General features: G+C 40.8%; 1 protein-coding gene and 1 long non-coding RNA gene across 3 annotated transcripts; one reads left to right on the forward strand and one right to left on the reverse strand.

Annotated features, from left to right (window-relative positions):
* Positions 1-93: 93 nt before the first annotated feature.
* Positions 94-6,812, forward strand: LOC307226090. Its single transcript, XR_013843318.1, has 2 exons — positions 94-148; positions 5,537-6,812. It is a non-coding gene; the product is annotated as an uncharacterized lncRNA (long non-coding RNA).
* On the reverse strand, positions 6,301-18,322 carry SLC25A17 (solute carrier family 25 member 17). Of its 2 annotated transcripts, none has more exons than XM_079994520.1 (9): positions 18,301-18,322; positions 14,098-14,158; positions 13,328-13,394; positions 11,852-12,003; positions 11,119-11,235; positions 9,168-9,313; positions 8,926-9,021; positions 7,874-7,956; positions 6,301-6,856 (listed from the first exon to the last, which is right to left on the reverse strand). In XM_079994520.1, exons 2-9 carry the CDS (start codon positions 14,150-14,152, stop codon positions 6,709-6,711), a joined length of 864 nt encoding a protein of 287 aa, XP_079850646.1. In that variant the 5' UTR covers positions 14,153-14,158; positions 18,301-18,322; the 3' UTR covers positions 6,301-6,708. The 2 variants fall into 2 exon arrangements, with proteins under 2 accessions (XP_079850646.1, XP_079850645.1); XM_079994519.1 differs by lacking the exon at positions 18,301-18,322 and adding an exon at positions 18,084-18,246.
* Between the last annotated feature and the right edge of the window lie 332 nt (positions 18,323-18,654).

The raw sequence follows: 18,654 nt of genomic DNA on the forward strand, positions 1-18,654 counted from the left end.
TGACGCCAGCGCCCGTCAACGGGTGTCGAGTAACTCCGGGTGCTAACGGGCGAGAGGCGGGGTGGGGAAAGGGGCAGGCGGGGCAGAGAAAGGTGACTGAAGAAGGAAGCAGCCAATTAGAGGATAGGAATTATGTCATCGGCAGAAGGTGAGGCTGGCGTGCTCGAGCGCCGCGGAGGAACCGCGAGGAAGGAGGGGGAGGAGCCCTTAAAGGGACAGTGCGCCAGCCTAGGCACGTAGCGGGCTGCTACTCCTTTGCAGAGGCTTAAAATATCTGCCCCCACCCCCACATAGGCCCGCCTGTCTCTGACCGTTAATAAATAAATGTTTCACAGGAGCATCCGAAGCACGTTGCTGAAAAGACAGAACTAAAGCATTCCCACGCACATTTACTTAGGAAGCAGCCCCTATTAAACTCAGGGGACTTCCTTCCAAATAAACATGCAAATCGTATATTTAAACACGATTTAACTTGCCAGTAAAAGGTTTGGAGGGGAAAAAACCGGAAGCATTTTTAAAAACAAGTTCTATCAAGCATGCAAAATTTCTGAAACTTCTACCGCTGCTCAGTAGCAGGGCAGGTGATTCACAGGTAAAAGGCCACAGGGTTCCATCCCTGCCTGACACCTCCAGACAGGGCTGGGGCAAACTCGATGCAGGGATGCCAAAAGGACTGAACAAGGTGGGGCCGAACTGACTTGATGTAAGACAGCTTCCCATGTTGAGGAGGAATCTAGCAAAAGGAACAGTTTCTACAGCTGCAAAGAAAACGTTTTGTGCGTGTTTTAAGTGCAATATACAATGTGACACTAGATGGAAATGGTGATCCTTATGGAAAATTCAATGTATTTTTAAAAAACTATTTTTTAAAGACATTTTCAGAACGGATTTTATATGTGTGTATCTACAACCAGATTAATTTTCCACCAGCTAAAGAGACAGTTTGCTTTTTGTGGACTATGTATTTCCCAACTCCTAGAAGAAACTACCTAATTTGGCTTTGGGTTTTTTTAACCTACTAGTACATCACCTAAAACTGATATTCAGCTTTGCTAATATAAAAAATATCTATGTTGTTGTTTACTTCTGCTCTGACCTGGAATTTAAGGCCGATCTGAGTAACTACAGGACTTTCATTCCCCCCTGTTGCACTTACAAAATCCACCTGGACTGATGACTTAAAACATTTTAATTTTATTTCAATGCTGAGATAACATCTCCTACCATACCTTGAGGTAGCATGCTAACTTAAGGGGTGCAGATCAGGTTAGGTTAGGAGGTGGCTCTTGCCACCTCCAGTATCTGCTGCCTCCATCAGATGTAGGGGCAGACCTGGCTACAACATTAAGCCAATATGTTCTTGCTTCACCTTCTTCCTACCTCTCACTGTATGTAACATCCAGCCTGATGTTCAGAAAAACTCAAAAGCTTGCTCACTATTTTGTGGCACCTTGATTAGTCCAAATAAATGTAATGCATAACTTTAGATTGCCAAAGGCAGATTGTTCACAACCACAGCCCCTCTGTTCCCCAATACTAATACTATTTCGACTATCTAGCATCAGAGATTACTAAAGAAAATTAGGGTCAATTCAGGACAGCATATTGCTAAAAATATAAGCATTCATGTTACGGGGCTGTAGAAATAGAGGTGCTGCCTGCTGTTTTCTCTCTGTTTGTAGTTCCAAAACAAATTATACTTCAAGGAATACGGTTCTCCAAGTGGTCTTCTTCCTGCTTTTCCAAATGGCTGAGGCTCCTTGTACACTATAAAGAAATTTCACAGTGGAATTAAGGACATCTTTAGAAGAGGGTTGATTAGTTTTGATGCTTTCCCTAAGTGTCACATGCTTGATCTGTCTCCCACATTTTGTAATTATTAAGGCATTTTGTTTAAGCTTTAGATACATACACCACATATTGTTGATCAATGGTACTAAAATGCTTCAGTGATATTCTGCTATTCTATATGTATATTATTTGGTTCCCTAGTTTCCTCTTGTGTAGACCAGATACTTACTCCATGCTTTATTTTCTTCTCCCGGTCTTAGGACGTCTTCAACATTTTCTATTTTTTTGACTCACTAATGCTACATAAAGCACAGATTAACATCCTTGTGCTCTATTTTTACTAATCCAAAATAACCACAATCCTGCAATACTGTAATGTTTTCTCAATCACTGCCTAGTGCATAAGATTCCTTTTAATTCCCCAATCATTTGAAAGAATGGAAACGTTCCCCACTTAACAATACTTAAACACCTTTCTGTTTAAAGCCAACAGAGGTTAAACAGTGTAAGGAATAACACGGTTTCCATTAAATTATTCTAAGTATGCAGCCTAAGACCTACTTTGAACACTTCCATTTAAAAATACCTAAGACTGCACATAGCATAATGTATTTCCTGGCATCCTATGACCTCTAGTGGCTGTAGCATATAATAGCATTTCTATGTTAAACTACTGTATACAGATCACTGGAACAAGTTACAGCAGTGGGAAATTGTTTTTAGATATGACTATAATTAACACCATTTGAATATTAAACTCTTTGCAGTTTTATTGTGTCAGAATCTGGTGTGTGTTTACAATAGACCATGAACATAACAAAAATTTCCAACTGCATTTAACGCAGAACGAATCTAGTGGCATAACTAGTTTATTGTAACACAGCTAATCTTACTGGAATTGACACTAGTTTAAATAGCAAGTTTCTGATCTTACTAATAAATATACTAGTTTTCAGAAGCTTTAAAGCTCAATTAAAAACTCATTCTTGCCTCCCTCGTGATGCTGCCCATGGTCCCAACACAATTAGCATCTGTGCATCTATTCTGGTACCTGGAGAGCACCTTGAGAACAACCAACTCTGCTGAATGCAGAGCCAGATGAAATGTGAAAGATACTCTTCACACAACTTTTGCCTTATTGAAATCAATTGCAAAGCGCCATTATGCAGTTGAAAAACTGGGTGTCTGAAACCACTGTAACTCTATTAGCCAGTTATAGGTAGATTGTGTCTGTCAGTACCAACTGAGATGCGGAGGATGGACAATGGATTTCTCAAAAATGTTGCAGTAAGTTAAGTTGTAAGAAATAAAGACCAAGTCTGTGACCTGACAGTTATCACTTAAACTTTTCACGCCTTTGTTCAATTATGAATGGTCAACTTGAAGCTGACAAGGACTCAAAATCAACACAAAGCATAATAGGGTTATAAATACTGTAACAGGAAATATGTTTGTGGAAAGTTATGGCAGACAAGGGGATAATGCAAAAAAAGACCTATTACTCTTTAAGTGTTTTTGCTGGTAACAGCTAGGCTAGGGTTTCAAAACAGGAAAGTACGCAATAAGATTTCTCTGGACTCATGGTACCTCATGGTATGGAATGTCGCTCAGCTGGAAAAACTGGTGAACCAAGTCCACACACACAAAAGGACAAATGGACTCATGTAATGTAGCAAAGTTTTATTACTTACATCAGCAAGGAAGATCCAGAGAAATGGTCTGCACAGATGCAGGGACAGATTTGGAAAGATGAGCTTGGTTGATGCAAGATATGTAATGAATCTGTAGTTAATAGCTTTCTGATGTGTGTTATGCAGGCCACAAGTTGGCTGAAATAAGTGGCCCAAATCTGAATTGAGCAGCTACCTACTTTTTAATATAAATTTGTTTAAATAAAATAAAATGAAAGGTAGATGTAGGTACTGGGGTAGGATTAGGGAACATAATCTGTTTGAGGAGAAAGGGATTACCGTAATAGCAAAAGGTATTTGCCCCCCTTAATTGCATTGCCACAACTTTAGATCACTTCTGCCAAGCAAAACACCCACACAGTTTGAAGTTCTCACAGTTCAACCCAACATAACCAAAGACAAAAGGGTGTCATCATAAGCAGAAAGCTGGGATGAAGAAAGCATATGCGGATCAAACCATACCAAATAATGCAATCAATTGAGCCATATCACAGGCCAAATGAAACACACATATATGTTCAGTACATTATTACAAAATACATTATTACAAAATAAAGCATTTACATATAGCATCTGTCCCATTTTATTGCTGAAGAATACAGAGACTGTGTGAGATAACTGACTCTCACACACAAAGGTTGGTCTGCCCATTGCAGGCGTTCATAAACTCTACCAATCTGGGCATGTGTTTATAGCACAAGGTAATGGCTTTGGCTGGCTAGTTAAGTAGAGTGATTTCGAATATCCAAATAAGTTGTTCTGTGCCATAGAACAAATGGGTGGGCCCTTCACTCGCTCCACTTACTTAGCTGGTACATAGGAGAACAATAACCAGATGTGAAAGGTTGGAAGTGGCTGACAGAGACACATGTCTTGCCTGGTGCTGAGCCTAAGCTGGACTTCAATGCTTCTCTGGAAACATAAAGAGGTAGCAGAGTCTATGGGTTTTTTTTTAATGCTGTGAGCTCCCTCATTCTCAGATTGTATACTGGGAAAGTGTTTGGAACCCCTGGGATCTCTCACTGCTCAGAGACTGGGGTAGCACGCAACACAGGTGTAAGAAGTGGGATTTGGGTTTATTAGAGGAGGAACTTGAGTGAGGTGTGCTTGAGTTAGGACAGATGGAGGAACAGCAGCACTCCAAAACAGATGAAGCTGATGTTCCAGCAGCAGAGGCAGCAGTTTGATGAAAAATGGAGCAGCAGACCCAATGTTCCGAAAAGGAACGGCAGCAGCTGCTGGCAGAAATACCAAAAAGCACTACTGCAAACTTTCCAGTTTTGCACTGCTTTGAATACAACAAAAGACTGCCAAATCACAAGCTACAATAATATGGTTGGCGCTTGGTTTTTGTTTGTCCAACTTTTCTCCTTCAAAATTCAGTTGCAGTTTTAATTCTGTGTCATATTTACACTTATTTAGAAACAAAGCCAATTTCAGCCTAACAGTATACCATTGTTTGTCATGGAAGAATAAAGCATCGGCTCATGCGTTCCATTAATCTCTTCAGCAGCTTTCACTTTACATCTGAACCTTAAATTGTGGTGAAACTTAACTATGGTCTGTTAAAACAAGTCAGCTTCACTATTCTGCGGTGTGAAGTTAGCTTATTTGAAACAAACAACTATTGAGATTGTTTATTGGGGTGGTTTGTTGGCTTCAGATGAAACCAGCTGCAGTTAGCGAAAAATGGAAGTAAATGTTGCTGCTCTCCTCGTGGCTCCACCTACAAGAGAGGGAGGGGGAAGTGTAAAAGCCCAAGGCTGAACTGTTCCTGTGTTATCAGGAAGCTTGAACCAGCTCACACAGTAATAATAATACTGAGTTGAAGCTGTCATTTCCAAGATGGCCTTTCTGGTGGGTTGGAGGTAAGAAAGGGATACTCCACTCTACTCAATACTGACAGAAACTAGGTTTAAGCCAATGATTCAGATTTTCAGAACCTCAGGTAAAGTATTTTTAAGACTCATAAAAACAGAGTACTAGAATATGAATAAGATGGTTTTGCTGTCTTCAGATTACTTCTTGTATAAACTCCCAATTTTCCATTACAGATCAAATATGTCACAGTGCAGAAGAGAATATAAGGAACTTTTCAATTTCTTAAACTTAAGGAATATGAATCTGTTAAGACCAGTTCTAGCCGGAATCTGATAGACTTTCATCACTGGTGTATACTGAGCATGTGGAAGAACTGCCCTATGGACCAGAATTGGCCTGCAAAGACCTTCTGTTTGCCCTGAAAGACACCTGCCATATTTGCTGCTGGAATTGGTGGTGGCAGCACTGGTGAAAGAAGTGGCTCCACTGCTAAACAAAACGAACAATGCAGATGTGAGGTGATAATAGTAATGGCAGTAGAGAGTCTCACAGAGTCCTCCATTCCCAATTTTGTGAGTTTTCAGGAATCTCTGAGTACTTCAAGGGTACTCAGAGAACAACTGAGGAGCACTGGTTAACACCTGAAACAAGGTTCCTCTCACAACTTGAAAAATATAATCTTGGGAAGGGAGCCATTTGCATAGGCCACTGAACACTCCTAATGCCCCATTGGGAAATGTGAGAGGCAATGAGGAAGGTGATATTCTAGTGATTCTCCTGGTGAAGTGCAAATGTGACCCTCTGGCCAAAAAGGTTACCAATTCTTGATATATATTAATAATTTTTACCACAATGGATGAGACATTGCTTTAAGCTCAACTTTGTTTAGTATCCCAATGTATTTCCATAGACCTTAGTCTACTGTAGGCAGAAGACTCTACAGGACAGTACTTTTAGGTCAACTGTGCAAATTAAAAGAAAGCTTATACTAAAAGAATAGTTATTTAATGAAGTCTTTTAATGGGCCAATAATCGATGAGGTTATACAATATCAAATCCGTGAAAAACACTGACAGCAAATGGAGAATTATACACAGTGAGTAACTAAAGCTCTCCAATGAGTTTAGTAGACTTCTTTTTCTCAATAGTGAAATTTTATTTTCCAGTTTGCTTCCTAATCAAAATAGCTGCAGAGAAAGATGGTCAAGCCATCATACGGTGACTGACAGTGCAGAGTTCCAGATTACTCTTCAAGCTTCCCCTTCAGGTACATTCTGAAGCTTTGAGAGCAAGAACACAGCAGAAGAGTCCTGTAGCCTTTGAGAGGAAGCTTCCATGGCACCCAGTTGTGTCCCAGCTTGTGTCTTTCTTTCCCCGAGTTTAATGTGTTGTGGAGGCCCAGACTTCAGTTCCTAAGTGAACGTTTTAATCCCATGACTGTGAAAGTAGCAGCAGTAATTTTTTCATAGACCAGGAACATCAGTGCAGCAGTGAGGACTGTTTGCAGCAGCTTTGCTTCAAGGCCTTTGTAGAGACCTACTAATCCAAAGCGCCTATTGAGAAAGCAGATTTAGCATATGGTAAGAAAGTACTTTCCAAATGTAGCAAAATGGCATACAATGTCTTCTTCTTTCTGTGGGACATCATAAAGTATGTCTGTTCTTGCCTCCACCACCAACTATTAAAACTACTTAGGATTGAAATGTTCTCCCTCCAAGTGCTACTGCTCCTCTTTTCAAAATGATTGCTGGTGCGGGGAGCATGATTTACAGGAGAAAAGTGTCCGACAGAAGAATGCTTAACCCTTCTCTCATCTGCTGCTTTCCCCCAAATCTCAAACTACTGGTAAGTGAAAAGCCTGTTTATTTTTTTAAATTATTTATGTACTATCTGTTCTCAAAGTTTCTAGGGTGTTTTATATACCAGTATAATACATTTTATATACCAATATAATACAGTATCAGGTGAGCCTTTCTGTTGAAGGAATTCCACCAACAGGGGGCCACCAATGAGAAGCTATATCTGTACCTCAGATGGTGGGGGTGCCTGGAAAATAGTCTCCAAAATGACCTCTGCTCCAGAGGGGTGGGTGAACCTCCCAAACAAATTTAGCGGGAGCCCTGTTGTGCATCTGGAAATCACTCTGCTTGTACAAGGATTTTCCTAGCACTACAATGAATACCCATAATTTCATCATAAGGCTGCTCCAACTTACATTGTAGTTTTATCATTATAAGCTGCCTAACATGCCTGTTGAGTGCAAATGCAGAGTAGGGGAAAATAGATAAATTAAGTGGTAAACTTAGCAGTGACTATTATATTTGGAAAATAATGACCTGGCTTGCTTAATATTTCCATCACACTAGATCAAAAAGTCTTCATAAAGAGGATTATTGATCTCGTATGACCCTTTTAGTGCTTTAAAGGTCAACTTTTTATTAAATAAAAATTATACAGCTATTTAGGGCAGATTATCAGGATGTTGATACAGTAGAGGACGATATTAATATATATATATATATATATATATATATATATATATATATGTATAAAATAAAAACAAAGCTTACTTTATTCTCTGTCGAAGAAGGTAGATAACATTCTTAAGGCTGCCTAGTCTCCTGTTTTCTGGGTTCAGATGGTGACGTCCAAACTGAAAAGGAGACAATATGAATCAATGAACAACTTTTCCTGCCTTATTTTCTTATAATTTCTATTTACTATGCCTGATCTCAAATAAATGATCCAGCCCTATATTCAAATCGTTCTCCCATATCCAATGGTTCAGTGCTAAATATTAAATTTATTGCTCAGGTCAGAGCAGCTTGCAGTCCCCCCTCACCCCAAAATATGTTAAATATTGACCAAACAAAGCCATACACATCAAAATTATGCATTTTCATTATGGCTGGAGTGGTAGCAGTGGTTCAATAAAGATGTCCTCTAAGCAAAAGAATATGGGGTTGTCAGGCTCTTCCCACAGATTAACAACATGCAATGTCTATGGGAAATCTAGCCTAAGTGCTAAGTAGTTATGTATTCTAAGAAGTAGGAAAAGTTGCCCAGAGCATCCAATATGGAGAGCATATGCTATGCAGTTAGAACACAAGACACTAAAACAGTTACAGTGGTACCTCGGGTTAAGTACTTAATTCGTTCCGGAGGTCCGTACTTAACCTGAAACTGTTCTTAACCAGAAGCACCACTTTAGCTAATGGGGCCTCCTGCTGCCGCCACGCTGCCGGAGCACGATTTCTGTTCTCATCCTGAAGCAAAGTTCTTAACCTGAAGCACTATTTCTGGGTTAGCGGAGCCTGTAACCTGAAGTGTATATAACCTGAAGCGTATGTAACCCGAGGTACCACTGTACTCATTTCCCCCGAAAGAAATATACTTTTGTTTACAATCAGAAGTGTAACCTCACATTTGCCACAGTTTCTTGCCCATTCAGTTAGAGTTATTATGACTCAAGGAGCTTAGTTAAGGGAAGGTGTGCTCTTCAACCACAGCAACAAATTAAGATGGAATAGAAGTTTGTCAATTTGAGTTCTGGAATACTGGCCAAAGGCAACTGTATAAAGAAACAGTAAAATGAAAGTGATCTGTTGCAATGGATACCCACCCGTAAGATGGACTGTACTGTTTGCATAGGGTAAGTGAGGGTAGTAGCGATCGCTTTGGCTATTGCTCCAATAACAAATGCATCTAGCGAAGAAAGCTGTAAGTGTAAATAAAGAAAAGTTTATACGCCTGCAGAAAGAAATCTAGCAATATATGAATTTAACAAAGTGAATAAAGGAAAAGGTTTCATAGGACCAACGTTTAAAGTTTAACTTAAATTCTTTGCAGGCCTTGGAATCTCACCTGCAGTTGCCTCTTCAGAATCTTCCTCTTAAGTCCTTCATAGAACATGAACTGTATGGCAGGATTGAATACCAGGAGCAGCGAAGGAAAAGTACCATTCCACAAAGCTGAGATTCCTTCATCTCTTATTATCTGATGAAAGGCATCTAATGGGAAGGATAAAGAAGCAGCAGGAATCTTTTAAGAATATTTAAGATACAGGACTCTTAAATATTCAACAACAGTTTGTGCGCAGAGGGAGAAACAAATTGCATATTTTGCCTATCAACTTGTAATACAGGGATGAGGAATATTTTTATTTTCTTTTCTATTGGTATCATTGATATACGGGGGGGGGGGGGGTCCATCAGGACCAAGATCTGACTATGACAAGGTCCTTTTGGGCAGTTTCTTTCCTGCCTTCCTTCCTCTGGGCTTCCCAAAAACCTACCTATCTCCCTTCCTCTGGGCTTTTCCTTTCTTCCCCCACAGACCCTGCCAAAGCTTTACCATCTAGTGCCTGCAACAGTTATCCAATTCATTGTTACCTCTCTCTTCCCACTCTTCTCACACACGTATGTACAAAAAGGTAACACAGCTTGTCCTTTGGCAAAAATCACCTGAAGAAAACACACATACACAGTCCATACACATTTAAATGCACTGCCTGCCTGGAGAGCCAAGAGTGGGTTCACTTCAAAAAAACTGTTTATATTTTGTTGTTTTTTACAACTATCTTGATACGAAAAGCAAAGGATGTCCAATATAGTAAAGCAAATAAATATATCAAGCCACATGCACTGGAATTGGCAGTGCTATGCACACTTACTTGGGTAAGTTCTGTTTTAATTAATTGTGACTTACATCAGAGTAAACATGGTATTCTCTCTTCCCAATTACTTTCCGTACCAGAAGCTTGCAGCTGAACCCAATCTTGTAGCGTAAGCTATGTCATTTCAAATATTCTGCTCATCCTCTTAATCCATCCCAGTCCTCAAGATGTTGCTCTAATGTATTCTCACACAGTTATGGGGACTAAGTGAAATGATAGGATACTATGGTGAGCATTCTTATCACAAGCAGCAATCACTTAGTTCACCCAGAACATGTTTTGTAATGGAACGTGTTTTGTAATGTAATCATGGCAACCATACCTTCAAAAACTCTGAACACAACAACAGGTAATCTAGGAGACCTGATTCCAATACTGATTGGCAGTTTTCCCACCAATAAAACACCACCACGGAACCTCCCTCCCATTTCTAAGCTGTTTTGCAATTTAAACTATCAGGGCTGATTGTCCAGTTAGCACAAGGACTTCTGCCTGTACTAAAGGAAAGTCCACTCCCTCTCCTCTCCCCACACTCCTCCCCAAATCTTCTCCAGCGAGTTGGGGGAAACCCCAGGACTTATTTGGGGGCCTTAGACTGCATACACAGAGAATATGAAGTCATTGTGCTACTGGGATCACATTGTTGGAAACCAACCCCATTTCATTTAAAAAAAAAAGTTGGGGACAGATGACTATTAAATGTATTAATATTTATGTGGCACTTTCTGATTTAATTTTTAAAAGGGGAGAGACTGGATTGAGCATAGGAGAACAGAAAAGAGTGATGGCTGAGTCAGTGTTGGATATGCTGGCACACATGTTTAATTTCAGTTACAGTTAGACTCATCCCATCTCAGAGTAATACACTATAAACTTTCTTACTGTTATATGTCTTTCCTGATTATCTAATAGCTCACTGTTTTAAAAGGGGTTGTATCTATAAACTGAAGTGCCTGGCGTGCTCTGGTCCATCGGGTCACGAAGAATTGGACACGACTAAACAACTAAACAACAACAAATCTATAAACTGAACAGCAAAAGAGCTGCCCATAGCATCCATTTTGTAAATGAAAGCCTTCAGTCCACAAATCTACCAAAAAGTACCAATGCAAACTAACAGAAATGACAACAAATGCCTACCTGCAACGCCTTTGTAGTTAGTCGGCACAATGTCTTCATTTCTGAATTTGGCCCCCTGGAGTTTCAGACGTGTATTCACTACCCAGAGTGGAGTAGTCAACAATACATTCACAATACCTAAGACAACAGAAACAAAAAGTTGAGTAAAAAGAGCCCTAATATTTTAAAAAGCAGGTTTAATCTTCATGTACAAAAATGATCCAATGTACATAATAATTAAGATATATAGAAAAGTACAATGCCTCCCCACCCCACCCCCCAAAAACCCAGAAGACACATATTCTGAAATCTTATACTGAGGATTTTGGTCTAATTTCTGCACCATACTAATAGCTGGCAGAATGCCTTGTGAGGATACACACAAATTGCTTAAGCAAGCAGGAAAAGCAAGTTTATTTTCATAACAGGGTACACACCTTAGTGCTCACAAATAACTTCCCTGGATTGATGCAAGCCTCCCACATTCATCTAGGTCATGGAATCATGTACTTCTTAATGAAGATCAGAATTGCCAAATTATTTTTAAAAAGTAATGCTTCAAGAGGCTGTGTGTCAGGTTTAGATTTTACCTATGTTTTTCTATCCACTACAAGTTACATGCATTTGAGTAATATAAATTATAATAATAAGGCAGCATAGGTAGCATAAAAAGTGCATGCATGGAATGTAATAAACTGGTTCAACCCCTTAAAATCTTAGCAGATTTGTACCACAACTGATAGGGTTCTATTACCTGCAACCACCCCGAGAATCAAGTCTTTTCCTGTGGTTGAATGATGTCCTTTGACCCAAACAGCTTTTAAACTGTTAAATGTATAGAAATAGACGAAGTTGGAACAACAAAGGCTGGAGATGACAGGAAACCACCCTCGATATGGTGCCAGGCTAAGGAACAAGCAATAAAAGCAAAAAGTAACTATCATGCAATCACCAAATAAGCAAGAAATAAAGCAACAGATCTGCAGCCTAATCCAGAACCTGGGAAGTCATAGTGTTTGCCTACAAAAATAAGTATTTATAAGCAGGTACAACAAAGTATATTTTAACAATCAGAATCCTACACACACTTACTTGGGAATAACTCTAAATGAATTCAGTGCTACTTACTTATGAATAAATGAGCAAATAACTAGAGACGTTTTACTGATGGATAGGATGGGGAGAAACAACAGTACCAGTGTCCCAAGGTTCCCTAGCAGAAATAGTTCCTTGTCATATTATGCATGCTTCTTAAACTGACAGTTACAACAACTGTTCCCTATAATAATTAAGAAGATTATTCAGTTCACACTGAGGGCCTTAAAGATGCCTGCATGTGTCCAGAAGCATCTGGTTGGGGGAACTGGTTTTGACAGGTGTTTCAGCCCTTTCCAAAGGCTGGAACGGGATTGCAGCGGTATTTCCTACAACGGGAATAGTTGATCTCTCGTTTTTACAGTGTTTTGAATTACAATACAAATATGACATCAACTTGCTTGTACAGTGGTACCTCAGGTTAAGTACTTAATTCGTTCCTGAGGTCCGTACTTAACCTGAAACTGTTCTTAACCTGAAGCACCACTTTAGCTAATGGGGCCTCCCACCTCTGCCACGCTGCCGGAGCCTGATTTCTGTTCTCATCCTGAAGCAAAGTTCTTAATCTGAAGCACTATTTCTGGGTTAGCGGAGTCTGTAACCTGAAGTGTATGTAACCTGAAGCGTCTGTAACCTGAGGTACCACTGTACTGTACTTTCTAAGTAATTCCCATTTTTCAACCAGTCACTTTTATTAGATCACAAAAGGACAAGGATTGGACTCCCTACTCCCACTTCCAAATTACAATCTGTGGCAGCAAGTTTCTAATCAGTATTTGAAAGGACTGGTTTTCAAAAGCATGCCCTTGGTTTCTACACATTTTATGTACAACAAGAGTTACAGAGGCTATAGAAAGGCCTGCTATTAATCACTGGACTCTCCCCTTTCTAATGAAGGAGTTTGCCTTAAGATAACCCAAAAGACTTAAGCCTTTGTGACTAAAAAAGATTGCACTCTGTTTTTTTTTAAGCTTTGTTGCAAAGGAGCTCATACATTTTAGTGTAGAACTCAATACCCCTCAAATATTGGGCAAATTAAGAAACTACAATATGTGAAGTACAGGGAGAAAGACGTGATGAATGCTCAACATTTGTGAATATTCACATACTGCTTGTTACAAGGTTCTATACTTACATGCCCTCTTCTTTTATTATCTCCAAGAGAACTTTGTGGGTTCTTTTAGATTTGCGTTTTTCATCAACTGGAAGACAATAAGACATTGTACACAAAGGGTAAACATAACATATATTTGAATATTAGGGCAATACATTGATTAGTGCAAGCAGAACATCGCAAAATAGTGTGCAAACTTTTGAGTTTCTCAGAACTTTGTATTAGCTGATTGGCACTGAAAGTGCATCTTCAAAGGAGGTTGTTGCAATAATAATCCATAATCCACTGACTGGCAATTACAGTAACCTCCTTGGAACTTTGACAGTGATGTCACCTGACATCATTATGCTCCCACCCACCCATCAAAAGATGGCATGTATGGGGTGGGGAAGATCCAGCTGTTCATCACTGGGTTAGATAGTCAATAGAGTACATACGAGAGGGGCAAAAAAAGTTGGTGAAGTCAAGGAGGGTGCATCTGGTCAGTCTCAAGATGCTTTGAAGGTGCAGTCTGAAACCTGCTGAGAACCTATCAGAGTTTCATCTGACTATCTGGTTTCTCGTCCTACACATCATTTCAAGACTGACCAGACATAGATTTTATAAGCCAACTTTGTTAGCTCCCTCCACTCTACTTTTACTATCTAGCCTGGTTAAAAGTTATGAAGAAATATTTCACACTATTATTGTTGACCTAATGAAGGCATTGTCCGAATATGGATTTTGACATTTTCTTATGGGCCCAGATGAATATCTTTATTTCTTAGATTACTTAGTACAACTTTGCTTACCTTGAAGTCTTAGTCTAGCTGTATCCAGGGGGAAAAACACAGTCATTGCAGTCATGCTACCCTAAAAAGTTTAAAAATAAAGTTAACTTTACTGTACCACATGGGGTTTTTTTTGTACAAATCTGTAAGAAGGCTAGAACAATGATTAATAAATATCTGAGCAAAAAAGCCTTGAAGTATTTCTGTATTTGAATGAACTTCTTGTTAAAAACGCAGGTTTTTGCAAGATAAACAGCTTTTAAAAAGTCTTTAAAAATTGACAAGGAAAAGAAAATTCCATTTGATAACTATGAGTTTTACTTTCACTTTGAATTACAATTCTCATCATCCCTGACCACTGGTCATGCTGGTCTAGAGTTGAATGGAACCCAAAACATCTGGAGGGCACAGTCAGCTTTTCCCTACACTTGGTTCTGAAAGTACCAGTAGCCTTAATGCAGGCAGTGGGACACATTTGTAAATGTGTTTTCTTTGTTTAGGTTAGGCCCCATATGCATGTTATGGCACTCCCAAGTTATATTCTTCAAAAATTCAGATCCTTCTCATGTGGAAAGGACTTAGGGGCAGCCCCATCCACAACTAAACAACACCAATTTGCATTTAACACATATCTAAGCAGCTGCTATTTGGAGCAGGAAGTACCCTAATTTCTTTATGAATTATCAAGACTTCTCAGACATGGTTAGGGAAGGGCTTGAAATTTGTGTTTTAAATCTTATAAAGTCTTTAAAGAAATTAAAATGTTGCGCTGAAAGCCTCGTCAGTGGGCAAATAAAACAGCTCAACTTCACTCCAATTGCTGCTCCACCTTTACAAGTCTGAACAATGTATTAGTGGGATGGGTAGATGAAGACTAGTAATGATTGACTGCACCTTCAACAAGTTACACAAACTAATTGATCCTCTCAGTACTAAGGCTGCAGGCATCAATGTAAAAGTATTAAGCTGTATATTGAGGACAAGTCGTCCCACAAAGTTTATTATTTACAAATGTATCCTAACCCAGTGATAACAGAATGTTATGGACAAAGTACAGGGGGGAAATCTGCACAGTTCCAAGAACTACAGTATCTGGTTTTCAATAAAGAATCTGGTGTCTGCTAGAATCCTGAGGATCACATTTCTCAAAGAATGTATAGCCTTTGTGACTGTGAAGATAATTTCTAGACAAGTAGCAATTTCTGCTAGAGACTTTTTAATCGTTTAAGTAGGAAGCAGCATGCAGGAATAAATTGCCAGTTCTCACAATGGAAAGATGTAAGAAATGGGGTCCCCCATCATGGGCATAGCCAGGATTTATTGGGGGGCAGGTTTTACGTTGGGGACAGGATTCAAAATTAGCAGGGTGCCAGGTGCATTTTGCGCCTAAAGAGTCTCCATTTGTGAGCACCTCAAAAAGTCTAGGTGCCATTTTTTGTGCCTGGCTTACACTCAAGGATTACTGAAATGCATGTGTTTTGAAGCCACGAAGTATATGTTAAGGATAGACAATATGTTAAGGCATTTAACAAGAGTAGAGTACTTTGAAAACTGAAGTTTGGTAGCAATATTTTTTATTGTAAACACAAAATTAAACATGTATTAACAATTTCTGTTAAAAATGTGATATTAACAATGTGTCACTAATGTGAACTGTGTATTAGTTCATGCTTATCAAAATAATAAATAAAAAGTGTGGCCAACCCCCCTCACCCCAAAATGGTGACTAGACATTCTGTTTTGGTGCCCTTAACCCAGGTCCCAAGAGCCATTTGGCTCCAACTTTTCCATCCCAGTTTCTAACACTGGTTGGGGAGCAGATCCAAGTTATCTGTGATGCAATTAATCAGTTGGTTAAGTATTCTTATTTATTTACTTGATTGGAGGGCCAGCTGCCACCCTGCCATGCCCATGTCCCTCCTGCATCTGTATTGGGACCACTGCTTTATAACTTGTTTATATTTATGAATCTGTGATTTTTGTATCTCCTCCATCCTCCCAAAAAAGAGCACAGGACAGCAAACATAAAACAGTATGCCTACAAGCTAGATAGAGCCTTCTGCTGAGTGAGCCAACAATGCTGACCAAAGAGCTATCAGGCTGGGAGTGGGGGGATATTTACATCTACCCCCAAGCTTAGGCTCTAAGCACCATTCACTGAGAAGGTGACCTTGCATTGAGAGATGTGAGGGAGTGCAACCCTGCTCTTTTTTATTGGGCTTGGTGGCTTGCAACACCATTAATGATGGTATTCTTTTGAAGTGGCTCAAGAAGGTGGGGGCTGGGGCACTGTACTTTAGTGATTCTGCCTCTATCTCCAGACTATTTGCAGAAAGCAGTTGTGGGGGAATAATTTATGGAAGCTTTCTTGTGGTGTGCCCCAGGATCGCATCTTTTCCCCATTCTGTTTAACATTTATATGAACTGTCTTCAATAGTTTTGGAGTGAAGTGTTACCCATATGCAGATGACACCCAGTTCTATCTCCTTGTTAACTTAGAATCAGTAGAGGTGGCCAAGGTACTAGATGGGTGTTTGGGGGTAGTGATGGGCTGAATGTGGGCCAACAAATCAAAACTGACTCCAGAAAAAACAGAGGTGTTATGTGTTTCAATTCTTAAGTCCAGGAGGTGAAAAGATGACCTGCTCTTGACAGGGTTGCAGTCTTATAGAAGGAGGTTTGTCACCTGGGGGTACTCCTGGATTGCCACTTGAGACCCAGGTGGCTAGGTGTGTCTGCTTCCAGCTCCATCTTGTTTGCCAGCTATGGTCCCTTTTGAACAGAGATCACTGGGTCACGGCACTCCACACTCTGGCAACTTCCGCATGTGATTGCTGGAATGCACTCTATGTGGGGCAGTTTTTGGCAAATGTTAAAGGCACACCTTTTTACCTTGGGCTTTGTTAGCAGAGGTATATATTTTCAGGACCCAACCTATTATTGCAACAATATGGATAGATACAAAACACAGACTATGAAATAATATGTAGCTGGAAATGTGGACAATAAGACCCATGGAAGGGATGGGGGGAAGTCGTGAGATTCAGAGAATTCTCATTTTATGGATATGTATCTGTAACTAATTTTCATTTGTTTTATCTGTTTTTAATTTTTAATTTTAAATTGTTGTAATCTGCCCTGATCTTGTACGAGAAATCTGTGCAGTTGACCAGAGTCAGGTTTGCCAGCTGCATCCAGCCTCAAAATTACTAGTATCAAAGAAAATATTTACCATTTAGACAGTTGTGGAACAAAAAGCTGAAAAAGCAGGGAAGAGAGAAAAAAAAGGATAATCCTGGCATCCCAATACAGCACAAAGTGATTGGGTATAAGCAACCTATTTCTAGGTTACTACAAATATTGATCCTGTAGCTGAGACTGAAACATAAAGGACAATTCCCCAACCCTTTTACACTTTCTGAACTACTGTCCCTCTTTGATTTTGCTTCTGCAGCTCAACAGCAAGTTTGGACATATGATTGTCCCCAGACAGGTATTTTAATCCCAAGCAGAAAACCCTGGCAGGCGAGTATAGGCAATCTAAGTGATAGTTTAACAACAGAAAGTGCACCCGATAGGACAGTTCACCTGTAGCATCTTATTCCAGGGGCGAAGAGAATTACCCCATAACCACACCGTAACAGTAACGATCATAGCAATACACACCCCCCAAAAACCGTGAGGGAGAGGAATACAGAAGCGGTAAAACCCACCCCATTCTCATTTAGCAGGGCACCACCGACGACGACTATACTAATTGGGGGCACGCAAAATCATACAGTGGCCGTTTGTATTCACTCGGAGCGGCACGGACTACTTGAGAGGGACCCACTAGGACAGAAATTGGTGCGCGTGGGGGGGGGGAATCTCTGCCCCGAATACTCATCCCAAGGCGACCAGGTGCAGTTTACCACCTAACACGAGAGGCGAGTGAGCCCAGCAGCCCCCGGAGCCCAGCCTTGGAGCCCCCACTAACGCACCACCTCCGCTGCAGCAGTCAAACTCACCACAGCCCCCGCCACAGCGTGGACCAAGCTCTCGTAAGAAAACACCACGGCCATGGCTGAACCTCCGGCGCCGCGGGAGCCAAGGAAGCGCTGGACAAGGAAGAGCGGGCGTCTCCGTCACCGCCCCGCTCCATGTCACTCGGCGTCACGTGGCTCCAGCGCCGCCGCGACGTCGTTTCTGCCAGCTCCGCACCTATCAGGCGGCGGCTCGTAATACCTCGGCGCAGGTGGGAGGGCTCGCCCGGCAGAAGGAGCGCTATTCGCCGGCTGCCGCCCCCCCCCCGGCAAGGCAGAAAGGGGCGTGTCCTCCTTACTCCGGCTCAGGCGCGCGGGTTTCGGCTGACGGGGGTTACGGCCGTTTCGGTTGGCTGAAAAGGGTTCTTCCGTCAACGGCTGGCGCGCAATGAGTGAGAGGGCTGGGAATACGTGAGAGGGGCAGAGCAGCTCGAAGCAGGCTGGTTTGCGGAGGGGCAGGCGCAGCCGCGTCCAAAGGGTGTACAGTGGTACCTCGGGTTACATACGCTTCAGGTTACAGACTCCGTTAACCCAGAAATAGTGCTTCAGGTTAAGA

The sequence above is a fragment of the Podarcis cretensis genome, assembly GCF_951804945.1.
Source record: "Podarcis cretensis genome assembly, chromosome: 10".
Classification (NCBI taxonomy): Eukaryota; Metazoa; Chordata; class Lepidosauria; order Squamata; family Lacertidae; genus Podarcis; species Podarcis cretensis.

Bases quoted from the DNA above. Each gene is read 5' to 3' on its own strand.
- SLC25A17 (XM_079994519.1), bottom strand. From the start codon at position 18,137: ATGGCCGTGGTGTTTTCTTACGAGAGCTTGGTCCACGCTGTGGCGGGG. The intron at 14,159-18,083 runs GTGAGTTTGACT...TAAACTTTTTAG, and splicing joins ACGCTGTGGCGGGGGCTGTG to GGTAGCATGACTGCAATGAC. The intron at 13,395-14,097 runs GTAAGCAAAGTT...ATTGTCTTCCAG, and splicing joins AGCTAGACTAAGACTTCAAG to TTGATGAAAAACGCAAATCT.